Genomic DNA, 12,735 nt, shown 5'->3' on the forward strand with positions numbered 1-12,735 from the left:
AGAGGGGCGCCACCCCCCTAAACTACTTAACCCAGAGACACACTCATCCTGGTTGACCCACTTTACCTCACTGATGACAACAAAGCACCCAACGACACTTAATGACATCCGAGGCCCGTGTTTCGAACGCATCCCTTTAAAATCTCATTTATTCACATGCGCTACATTAGCTTCCAGGCTTCACAATCGCTGTGTCGGAATGCTGTTTATTTCTCAGGAGAATTGACACCAGAAGGAGCAACGTGAGATTAACTTTTTAGCCTCACGGAGTGGCCTTCCTCAACTCAAAACAGAGGCAACATACGTTGCATTGCTCGGGAGTGCTTTTAATCATGACCCATGCGTATTACTGGGCGGTCACCGCGGCCCTACACAACACATTCCAATGAAGGAAAGTCACCTCGAAAACAGAAAGACCCATCCGCCTGGCTATGGGTGCAACACTGCATTCCGGTACAGCCTTTACCCGGGCCAAAGTTCCGTACCTAGATAATCAAACTCCTGTGACCCACCAACGTGGAAACACTGGGGCTGACCTATCTAATGGACGAAAGAAGTTCGTCGCTGACTGCACGACGGAAGGAAAACTACGTGCCACGTCCATGCTGGAAACGAAACGGAAGCGAAAACTATGCACCGCCCTGTGCTTATTAGGCAGCCCTGCCAACATCTTATCGGTGGGTCATCCATTTGCGGTCAAGGTTTGGGTTTGGGGTGTCCCTGTCGTCCGGCCGTGCCGTGCACCAAAAGCTCCAGGGCTCTGTTTTATTGCGCTCCGGGAAAGTTGCATCGTCGTCTGCGTCTCCATCGGCTCCGCCCGAAAGGCGACAAAGTGACAACCACAATCAGTTTCTGCTTAACGTCCGGCATCCGGCTGCTGTGGAGTCTGCCGCACAGTGAAAACGTCTAATGTGAGTGATAAATCAGAATATCCATTTTATACATGAGCATTTGCTTCCGATCGTCCACAAAGCACAAAGCGGAATAATACACCAGTACTAGCGAATTGGCTAATACTCCTACGTTGAAAAATTGCTTCCGGGCAGTGCGTTTTATTTTTCATAATACTTTGACCCCCCCCCCCCCCCCCCCCGTACAATACAATACACCCAACAATTGACTCCTGAACTGGGAAAAACCCGCCCGAATTTACCACTTCCGTAGTGGATTTCATCTACCGATTTGGGAGTTGTTCTTTTTTCTGTGCGGGCAAGCTGCAAGGCACAAAACAACAATTAACGACTAAAAGTCTCGCACACTATCTTGGGGAAAATTTACGACCCCACGCACACCACACACGCTCCTATGCTTTGCTTTGCTTGCCGGGGTCTAGCTTTTGCGTGCTTTAATTGCTGTTTTGCTGGACGCTGACCTACGGCGCTGGATCCACCCCCGAGGGCCGGGCACGATAAACGAAGAAAAGGGCTCGAATTTGGCTCCCCGTTCGGTGCGGTCAGCGTAATTATGCTCGTAAAAACGCAACCTGGGACCAATTTCCGACTTCTTGGGAGGTGGGGGCAAAGTGTGACAAACTGGTACACACGGTCGGTGTACGGTATTATGGTTGTTTGTTTGCGGTTTGTGATATTGTAGCGTGGGCAGCAGCCTCCCTCCCGCCTGCTCCGTGTGATGTACGAGCGTGGCAGATAATGGGCTAATTTATTGTTATGATCTTTCTTTAGAGGACAGTTTTGCATTTTTGTTTGAAAGATAACTGGGAAAGCCGGAAGCTGTACTGTTACTTCTAATAAGCTGGTTTTATGTATTTAGATTGGTTGCAATTAATTACCATGTTATGTTTTATGAACTACGTGAAGTTACCTTACGGATAGTGGCTTTATTAACAATAATATATAATAAATCTAATCTGAGCTGATAAATGGGGAAGGCAACCTGTTTAAAAAGCTTTTAATTAACCCTCAGCAACGGTCTAACATGGAATCTTGGCTCCTTATTTACAAATCGTTTGCACGCTCCACTCCCTTTGGCACACTATCTCCAGGTACTATCAACCCACACCGAGCTTAAAAACAAGTAAGCGCCCATCCCCATCCAACAACCCATCCAATAAACTTCATCCTTTAAATACCGTTTCCAGCGCACCTGCGAAAAAGGCGCACCGTCGTTTGGTATTAAAAATCATAAATATGCAAGCCACCCATATTTCCGATCGGCCACACAGCACCGCCTGTCAGCCACCGGTACGAAGATAATTGAAATATAAAGGCTACCGCGTGCACACAAATAAAAAGGGCAGTAAAAGGCCCCACAACCGGCCCTCCCACCACGGACAATCCAAAGGAACGTGTGCGGCAAACGGTAATGCTTAATAATGCATCCATTACCAGTCGGCCCGGCTACCCGTTCAAGGGGCTCCGGGCGCTCCAGGCTAAGGAAAGTTATCGCTGGCACGAACGAAAACCCGGCCCGCACCGAACACTACCCCAACAGGTCGTTACAGTGACCGTGGTCATGGTCACGGGCGTAACTTGAACTCCGTGCCACCGTCGAGCGAGCTGTCCACGTCCACGTGTCGTCCAAAAACCGGCCTGAAAACGATGCTCGCCGCCGCTGTGCGTCACACGCGTACCCGTAATGGTGATGAACGCGTTCATTCCCGGATCCCGGTGTTTACCTTCCTTCGGGTTACCCCGATGTGTTCAACAAGTTTCAAGTGCGTCGGCCTGCTGATGCTATTCTCCGCGTTTGACGCGTGTTTCAGATTACGCACCAAGCGAACGGAGATCCGCGGGAAACGGAATCGCAAAGATGGAATATATTACTTACACTTCTTTTACATCCTCATCACTGTAGCTGGTGGTGGTAAACAATGCTTGGCGACCGACGGCTGCAGGGATTATCATCTCATCCGCCATTGCGTCTGAATATGCAAAATGAGACACCGCCGACCGCACGGCACAAACACACCGCTTCACCGCGTACTGTCTGTACTGTAGTGGTAATTTGCAAGTCTCGGCTGATCAGGATTAGGTCAGATCATGCTGGCCGCTTAACTTTCTCGTTGACAAGGCGGTACCCGTGTTGATGGGTGGGATAATGAGCAGGCGCTCAAGAGACGCGCAACACCCATTCTGCCTTCTGAGTTTCTTCCAGCAATGATAAAGTGTTAGTTGAATCTGTTTCGCAATGCTTTGCTTCGTTTTAACCGTTTTTTTTAAATGACTAAAACTTGTATAAATCTTACGACAAACACAGTATGCATTATGCGCCTCATTCCAGTAAAGCTCTTTCTAAAGCTTACACCATTTCCTTTCCAAGTACAGTATTTCCCTCTTTTCATATCATTATCATCACCGGAAATGCAAATAGCAACCAACTGTCGTAATGATTGGCAATCAAGATAATTGGAGTGTTGCTTTTTTTTGACAACGACGTTGCCACCCAACCTGCTTCAACCACCACCTCCTTTCGCCACGGAACAATCATTATGGGGTTTATCAAACAGCGCTCAAAATACGCAACAGCACGCAGTACCTCTGTGTGGATGAAAACAAAACCCATCCATTACTGCAACCTGTTGTGGCAACCTGTTGGTGTGACCTGAATTTCCCTGACAAAGAAACGCACCACCATTCCGGCATTGGCGATAAGATCAAACCGATCCGTTTCAATCCACCCGTCGTCGGCCACCCTGCTGTTGAAGGCTGATAATTTGGCGAGGTTTACCCTTGTGGCGAGGTTTCCTCACTACACGGTTTTCCTTTCCGACCATTTATCCGAACGACCTCCAGGGAACGGGGGAGGGGAGGTAGGTCATGCAAATGGGTCGTATTTTAACCCCCATCGCACTATCATCGATTCGGAGGGGGGGTGAATCCCCACCCAACGCCGGATAAGCCAATAAATGATAATCCCACCGTTCGATTACGTGGATAAATATTTACATCCATTAGTCGGAAGGCCGTCCCTCTCTCTCCCAACAAAAAAGAAAACCATCAAAGGGGGTTCCGCATCCATTTCTTTCGCCCTTCCCATTTGGCGCTGCCCCCCCCGAAATGGGGGAAATGAATGATAAATTGCTGTGCAAATGACGGTCGAAGGAAAACTCCCTTTTTTTTTTCTTCTTCTTCTTCTTCTTGTACCAGACGGGCACAACCAAAGGTCGGCCAATGAAGAGTAAAAAAGCAGGGGGGATGCAATCCATCGTCGCTCTTTTGCCAGGTGTAAAACGGATTTCCAACTCAGAAAACGGAAGATCTCACTGGATTCTATCGTGTTGGAATTTCGAGGCCACGTGATTGGCTCCGATCGGTGGCGCGTTGTATATATCGTTGTGAAGGAAACCGCGTGCGGATCCACCGAACTGTTTATTATTTCGGTGCGGTATTTCGTTCCGGTTATCTCACCCCCACCCCCCCGCGTCATGATCATGCCAACGTTTCATCATTGAACAAATACTCAAACGATAAATTTGGCGTGGTTAGGGGGGCACCACCAGCCGCTTATCTGCACCACGCCATGCTGCGCCACTTGGCAACGGGAAAAACCCTTTCCATTTGCGCGGGTATTTTATGTCTCCACGGAAATGGCTCACGATGTGTGTTTTCTTTGATTTTTTCGAGCTCGTGTTGGCTTAGTAATCAGACGTTGTTGTGTATTTTCTGCTGAAAATCTTGAGAAGTTCTTAAGGTGGAATGAGATCAAAACAGACAATTTGGAGAGTAAAATATTACAATCACAATATTCTACAAAAGACGCATTGATTGGTTTGAACGATAATTGATAGGAAAGGTAAATATTGCGTCGTTTAAAGTTCTAAACAAAAATCGGGAATACTTTCTTGATGTTTGCATTGATATTCTTTCGCTAATTAATCAAAATCAACAAAAGTGGTTAATTATTTAGTCATCAGCATTCCCAAGAGTATAAATATAACCCTTTTTAATTGTTTGAAAAGGTTCACTGCAAACGTAATGTCTGTTTTTAGCTTTTTACGCTACACCCTAGCGTAATTCTTCAACCGTTGTGCTATTTGTTTTCCATACAATGATTTCCGAGAAGGAAATTCCCTTTTTTGTTCGTAGGTAAACCTTTCTCATTATGCCATTTCCGTCTGTCATTTTAGCAAGTGGTGCCTACACCGCCACTCCACCACACTTTCCACATTCACTCGTGCAATAATCATACGATCGGTGCGCTATTACATACCCTGCCAAGTAGGTGAGCCCAAACCAGGTACCGCAAAAAAACCCTTGTCACGTAGCATGGCAGACGATTGCAATGAAAGTGACAGTGCAATCAAACCACCGATGGGACGGCAAGGGTAGAATTAACTCCACAAATTCCAAATCCATATCCAAGAAAGAAAGAAAAATGTGGTTCAAATTTGTATGATCCAGTCCCATCGCTGAACACGTGACGTTCCGTGCAGATGAATAATTGAGGACGATGAAGCAAACAAGTTCTGCCAGCAGAACTTGTTGATCTGGGCTAAACATGGGCAGGAGAAGTCGTCGTGAGAAATGTTGGAAAATAATTATACAGGGCTTGTGTGTTGTTTCTCCTCCTTCTTTTGGTAAAACAAAATTATACATTCGGCTCGGTATCGCCGTTGAGCCACCCACATCCGTCAATCATCTACAGCTAAAAGCTTACACTTTCTGTGTAGCTCTCTCTCTCTCTCTCTCTCTCACACACACATACACACACACCCGTACCGGAGTAACGGAACGCAAATTATGTTTGCTTGCTGCAAACACCGTCCTGTTAACGACAATGGAACCGGCAGCAGCAGCAGCTAACTCTGCGTTGGTGAAGAAATAAATCGATCTTCACAGCCAGCCAGGGGGAGTGCATGGAACATGAAATTCAAGGCCTACGCTCGTTTTTTTTTCACACCCCTACGGCTGGGTGAAGCTGCTACCCCTGCTTCCCGTCCTGTCCAGTGCAGCTGCGACATGATTGAATGTCAAACAAAGGTATCGTTCGTCGTTTTAATGGAATATGACGCGATGCTGTCTGACGCTGACCAAACGCTGTTTGGCTTCTGCTTTTGTGTGTGTGTGTGTGGATGTGTTTGTATGTGCGTTGAACCAAATGGAGTTCATGTTCGGGAATAAATTGCATAGCCGGTAATGACCTCATCGTATCATCCGTTACACTGCCTCACGGCCAGCAGGTTCATGGTCAGGATGGGTTAAAATTATTACGCTCCATAGTCGTGAAGAATAAATAGCAGCGTGTGTAATGACATTCGTACTTTTGGAACAGTTTCCCACAAACCCAATCATTTCTATATAAAACATTCAGCGTGCACTATGCCACCATTATCAGTCTCCAAATAGTTCAATGTACTGTAATACTTCAACGAGAATGAAACAGTTTCTCTAAAAATGAAAAAAAAAGAAAAGTTTCTCTATTACTCTCCCTCAGCAAAAGACTTTACCAGTACTATCATTGGAAGGCAATTTAAAACAAAGCACAGAAAGCCGTAATAACTCCACCGGCCGTACTTGGCTGCAGTTGCAAAACAATGCCACAGATTTTGCCTTTTCCCCGCGAAAGCATTATTCAACCTCCGCGCACTACTTCCTTCGCTTCACGCTTCACACTGGCCGAACCTTTGGCCATTGTTTTAACCTAACCGAACTACCCGAACAGATCCATATCAGTGCAAACAGTTTCCCTCGATTTTCAAAAAGCCTCATAAAGCTGCATCTGTTTATGAGCGTCTTGCCTTCCGTAGGCGCGTTGGCGCGACCCGCAAACCGCGCGTACGCCGGAAATGAATTGCCACCGATATATACCGTCGCTTTTCGAACCCCAATTTCCCCAGTACCGTACAGTTGGAGACGGTGAAGAGAGAGAGAGAGAGAGAGAGAGAGTTAGAGAGAGAGAGCGAGAGAGAGAGAGAGAGAGAGAGAGAAAGGGCAGGATTTGCCTTTAACGGCGGGTAAGCTTGTGTTTTACTTCCACCGACTTATTGAGCTTACGCGCAGTGTAGCGCCGGGCGCCTACACTCAAAGCCTCAAAGCGGGCGAATGATCAATATTTTCCACAGATTGAATCTTTTGTTTCCTGCAACTGGATGTGGTAGAACGGGCAACTTACCAAAGTTGACTGCAGAAAGGAACAAAAGTCCCACCAGTAGCTTCATGGCAGGAGTTACGATTATAACCAGCAAACGCGCTGACTTACGCTGAGCCCCGTCTGTTTCACTAAGAACTCCGCACGAAGAACACACGCGCCTCTAAACACTTAATTGCGTTACTGCTGGCCGGGCGGAGCGAAGCGTGAAAGGATTAATTTTCTTTTTTCCGATCACTGACCGACCTTCCGGTAGGGCGTCAACGGGATTAGTCGTCCGGTCCACTTTCACACCAATTCGCTTTCCCTTCCCCCGGTGAGCTTAATCCTTCGCAGTGAGGCACAAAACAGTGACGTAGAGCGCTGTCCTTGGAAGTTCGTTGTTTAGCGTGAACACAAACACGGTCGTATCGAGTCCGCTGCAAAGAGATAGAGGGAGAGAAAGAAAGAAGAGACATAAAATTGAATGAGTTTTGAACCATTAGAGAAGCAGGGCAGCTTTTCAGCACTGATTTGATGCGCGCCACCTCAATGAGGTGGAAGAAAAGGCACCATTTTACTGCCACCAGCCGGAAACCGAGGGAGCCTCCATTCCCCATAAACAGTAATGAATGAATGAATGAATCAGCGCAACAAAACAACGTGGAATAAACGCGGACTGGAAGTGGAAAACGATTTCTTGTTTCTTGAGCGGCAGCCAAAACTCTTTCGCCCATCTCTGGAAAGGGGGAAAATGCATTTGCGCTTACTTTGATTGCTTTTCCGTCCGCCCGGATTGGTTTAGCGGTAGGGACAATGAGTCGTGTTGTTGCCTTGCTGATGGGGACCGCGCGATTCGGGTAAATGTTTTTGGTGATCGCGTCTCTTATCAGTGTTTCGTTATCGGTTGGCATAATCGTTTTTTTGTATCTGAAAAATCGATTTTTGCATTCACCAAAATACGCTTTTCGCTTCGGTGGGAGCGAGTACTTTTCCACCATTTAAACATAAAGATGCAAGATATGCTCCCGTTGTAGTCGACTACCCAACAGCATCAACCGCAACACAGCGCAGTGAACTTTTGTGTACGTTATCGTACCATCGCTTCGTAGTTCCAACAATAGGGGGAAGGTTAAATCATACGCTCTTCAAATTTTTCCCCATCCACATCCTGCCCCATCCTGTGTGTTTGTGCGTTTAACCACCATCATCAACAAAACTCCACCAAAGTAAGATTGGCTTTCTTTACGATTATTAGTGCAGTTTAGTAACCTCTTGCTTTCGTACATGTGCCCCGGGAACTTATGCTGTAACAAGCGTGTTTACAGTGCTCGCGCAAACCCCTTGCCCGTACATACCCTTTCCCGCGCGTGAGATATCGCCGAGCGGCAAACCACACACACACACACAAGAACGCAACTTGTTCGCTCAACAACCATTGAACTTCTTATCTAAACACATTGCTTTCACTGTGTCCGATGACGCTGACGAAGCGATGCGCGTAGTGGTGCGTTACGATCGTATAAATATTTATCATGCTCGTCTAGACGGCCGCGTACTAGCCCGGACTAGCTACCTCCAGCGCCCAAGGAGGTGAAACATACATCGCTCGAATCACCGGCACACACACACTCCTCGCTCTCATTTTTCAAACCGCTAAAATCACATTTTTCATCCAATTAGTTTTCAGCGCGTTCTTATTGGTAACGGTCGGGCGGCAAAGGAAAACAAATAGCCACCGCCGGGCCAATCGGGTGGATTAATTTGATAACGTTCGCCCGCTTTTGGTTCGCTGTGTATCGCTAACACATTACACTGGCGCGTCATTTGCGATCCGCTGAAACGGTGCGGTTGTAACCAGGCATTATGTGCAAATGTACGATCACGAATTACACCGGTACAACTGGAAGAGTCGCACCACCTCCCACCTTTAGCTCCCCAATCACCCAGATCAGTGCTGGGGAAAGGAATGTGCACTTGCGAGCGATTTTGGCAGGTGTTCAATTTTTCGCGTAGCAAAATCGAATAATCGTAATCGGTTGTTTATTGGATAGTATGCGGCACGCGGGGGCTGTGTTGGGCGTATATTATTGAATATACGGCTGAAATTATGGATCGTTGTACTTGCTTAACGATGTGGCAGATGTTTCGACAGGGGTCACTGTTAAGGTGCCGATAGGAGGCGTGCAAGCAAGTTGGTAAGTATTGTTGCAGAACTGTTAATTCAAACAAACTCTTGAATGAGCTGTAAATCAATCGTAATCGAGTGATAAAGAAAGCATTAATAAAAAATCTCACTTACGCTTACAGATAGATTGAATCTGAACCAAATTCGGATTGGAAAGTTATCTGGTTCAAATGTGAATTGGATGCGTAAACATAATCCATTGAAATTAATTACAGCTCTGGTGATTTCAATTCCAATTAGAAGCAAAGCTATATGAACAGTATGTTAACGTTTATAAATTGCATGAGCTTTATAATATTCTAGGATCATTTCATATTGGTAAAGACCTCTTCAAACTGAAATTCAACTGATTAAACATGGCTACACAACTATTTTAGTCACCTTTAACGCTAATTTAAAATTCAATCAATTCATTTCCTTCAATGCCAAGTGCATTGAATGAATATAACGTTAATAAACTACACAAAAAGTACAGTTTATTAAGCTTTTCCACGAAAAGTTTATTTCCCTTCCAACTCGAAGCAACAGTCAAGTGCAGACGAATATACGAATGCAATTGCAATCGGGAAAAAGTGGACTGTGGATTGTAAATCAATTGCCGCTATAATCTTCTCAACAAAACTTCTCAAAGCAGGAAAACCTTTCCGGTGCACAGCCCCACCAAACGGTCCCGTTCTAGAACCATCTCTATCGCACTAGGTTCGTGAGTTTGAAAGGTTCAAGTGTGGGGAAGAAATTTGCAAAGATTCATAACCGCGAGAGCTCTCTCACCAGCCCTCCTTTCCACTGGTCATCCGACGAAGTGATGCTTTACAGCTGGTGTGAAATAAGTTTGCCAGTGACTTGTGGGTTTTCTTATTCTTTTTTTTTTGGTTGATTTGGTTTGCTTTTGTCTGCCTCTTAAAAGCCACGAAAAGACACAAGAAGTCAGCTAGCAACAGCAAGTCCAGCATCGGCACGAGTCGCTTTTACTGCATTCATCGCTGAACATCGAGACCGTTCCCATGGGGATGGGTAGTAAATTCATTGGAAAAGCTTTACATAACCGCAACCGTTGTTGGAAGTTTTCAGCCCAACTTCCACAACCGCACAGCGTGGAGGCTTCCTGGCAGCCCCGGGGTCACCGTACAGGCAGTGTTGTTTAGTTACGGCTTTAAGCTCCAGAACACATCGCCCCGGTGTCTCGTGCGGTAAGGAAACATTGACCGAAAGTGCCACTAACAGGTGTTTACTGATAAGTTAAATGTCTCAGAGCACCGCATGATGGAGGACGTTTGTTTGTTTTTTTTTGCTTTACATGGCAGTTTTGCTATCACTTTGCGTCGGTCCCGAACATGATCGAGTTGCCGTTATCTAACAGCCAGGTGGGTCCAGGTTGAAACATTTTAACGGTGATAAAAGGTATCTGTAGTACACACAATCGAAGTGTATGAAGCAAACTAGAGACCATTTTACCTACCTTTTTCTCGTAAGGTTGGCGACGTTTGTTTTACGCTTAGCGCCAAACAGTCAACAGCAGGTGCAGCTCGATGCAACCGAGACCGATTAGCTCATAAATTTACAAACAATCGGATTAGAATGGCACACTCTGGGTAATTAATTTATGACCCACTCGGCATGGGTGCAGCAATCGCTTAATATTTGACTCCAAAACGGGGATGAAGCTTCAAACTAGTGCTTTAAGCATCGGATCGTTTCTTTTGTATATATTTTTTGTGTTTTCATCACACAAAATCGATTCCGTTGGTGGATTTAATTTAATGGAATGGAAGAGCTTTCGCTACAGTGCACACAGTGCGTGTTGTTATTTTACAACGAGACAACGAGTCATAAATCTATGCAAATGCTTTATCCTCCTGTCTGCCACACCCGGATTTGATGCTCTCAATTTTTGTTCAATCAGCATCAACAATAAACACACACACACGCAGCTTATCGATCGTACTCAATATGCTTTTATTACACACTACAATTCGTTTTACGATTACAAACAATTCACACTCCATTTTGTACATTAAAACACGCTTTGCACACATACACATACACACGCACTTTACAAAAAAGGCTGCTGTATCACATTATAGCTCCTCGCAGGATGTAACACGCATTACCACGGGCACGGTAACGATCAACTTCAATACCGCACGCTCACCAGTTGCACCCATGCCAGACAGTAAAATGGCAATTTCACAGCACCAATTTTGACCATCTTTTATGCGTGCGCCGTTAAATTATGCTCACGAGTTATTGCTCCTGCATGTAGCGATAAATTCACACCAGGACCCCCCCCCACACACACACACATCCACTGATCACACTGAACAATAATCGCATATACACACACAGGTCGTATCGATACGAGATGCAGGATGGTATAAAATGGTAGGATGAGCCGTGAGGAGAATGGTCGCCGAAAAACTCTCGACAGCGAAAGTTTGCGGTTAGTGGGATGAAATTGACATTAAGATTTGCGGCTTGCACGGTTACCACGCGGCACTGCGTGGACGGTTGTGGTAGGACAAAAGGAGAAAACACACGCACACACACACACACACGAGAGAGAAATGGCGAAGAAGGTTAGAGAGACGGAGAAACATTGGAACCGCTCTAGGGACTACATAGGTTTTAAAATCTTACGATCGTCTGTAGGTTAGGATAAAAAATACAGCACACTCATATTTACACGCAACACGGCACTCTTTGCACAAAACTTTTGACAAGCACAGGTCGCGTTTTGGGCATTGGTAGAGGTGTTAAAACTTGTAGCAGAATATTTACAGGCCATTGGTACTACCAGTGAGGGCGAGCGAGGTAAAAACTACGACTACATTCACTACAGAAAACACGATGTTGAAGTTGGAAAATAGTGCCAGAAAATGGCATGTATAAAACACACGCACACACACTAGCGAAGGACACGCAGCGAGTGAAGTAACGACAAATGTGCAGCGATGCACTTTCTACACTGCCATCCGGATCGGTGGTGTTGCACTGGTTTGTGACTGTTGCAACCGCTCGTAACCCTCCCGAACGTATCCATGGAAACGGTGAGTCACGCTTCCTGTGTAGTGTACGGGTAGTGTGTACAGCAAGCAAGGAAACTGCGCCACGGCCCAGTAGATGAGGGCGAAAAGCCGTCAATGCTAAACCACGGTCACGAACGCACTGAAACGATGGCTGTGCCGCTAGAAGACGCCAAGGTTGGACCGGCTGGTTGGTTTGGCGCTCGTGTTTTTGGTCACCGTGAGTTGAGTGCGTGCCGGCAGCACCAGCAGCAACAGCATCAGCACTCATGTCGTGGGTGAGTTTCGTGAGTTCCTTTCCAATGCGTGCGAGTGAGCATAATCGAGTGGGGAGTGGTTTTGCTTCCAAGTGAGTGCAGGAATGTTTACAAATAATTGCTTCATTTTGGCCAATTGGATTTAGTTTAGTAGAAATTAAAGATTGAATCTTTACAAAAATTAACATTTAATATTACTAAGAATGAGAAATTCTAAAAATATTCACACGTGTCCTCTCTT

At 45.9% G+C, this 12,735-nt stretch overlaps 1 protein-coding gene across 1 annotated transcript in view; it reads right to left on the bottom strand.

Annotated features, from left to right (window-relative positions):
* LOC1281307 (relaxin receptor 2) overlaps positions 1 to 12,399 on the bottom strand; it is a 29,821-nt gene extending 17,422 nt beyond the window's left edge. Inside the window, exons 1-2 of the mRNA XM_061645277.1 lie at positions 10,674 to 12,399; positions 7,072 to 7,466 (exon numbers count right to left, since the gene is read on the bottom strand). Coding sequence (XP_061501261.1) covers positions 7,072 to 7,117 — 46 coding nt within the window. The 5' untranslated portion in view covers positions 7,118 to 7,466; positions 10,674 to 12,399. The remainder of the gene's footprint in view (positions 1 to 7,071; positions 7,467 to 10,673) is intronic.
* Positions 12,400 to 12,735: the final 336 nt, after the last annotated feature.

The sequence above is a fragment of the Anopheles gambiae genome, chromosome 2 (assembly GCF_943734735.2).
Source record: "Anopheles gambiae chromosome 2, idAnoGambNW_F1_1, whole genome shotgun sequence".
NCBI classification, from domain to species: domain Eukaryota; kingdom Metazoa; phylum Arthropoda; class Insecta; order Diptera; family Culicidae; genus Anopheles; species Anopheles gambiae.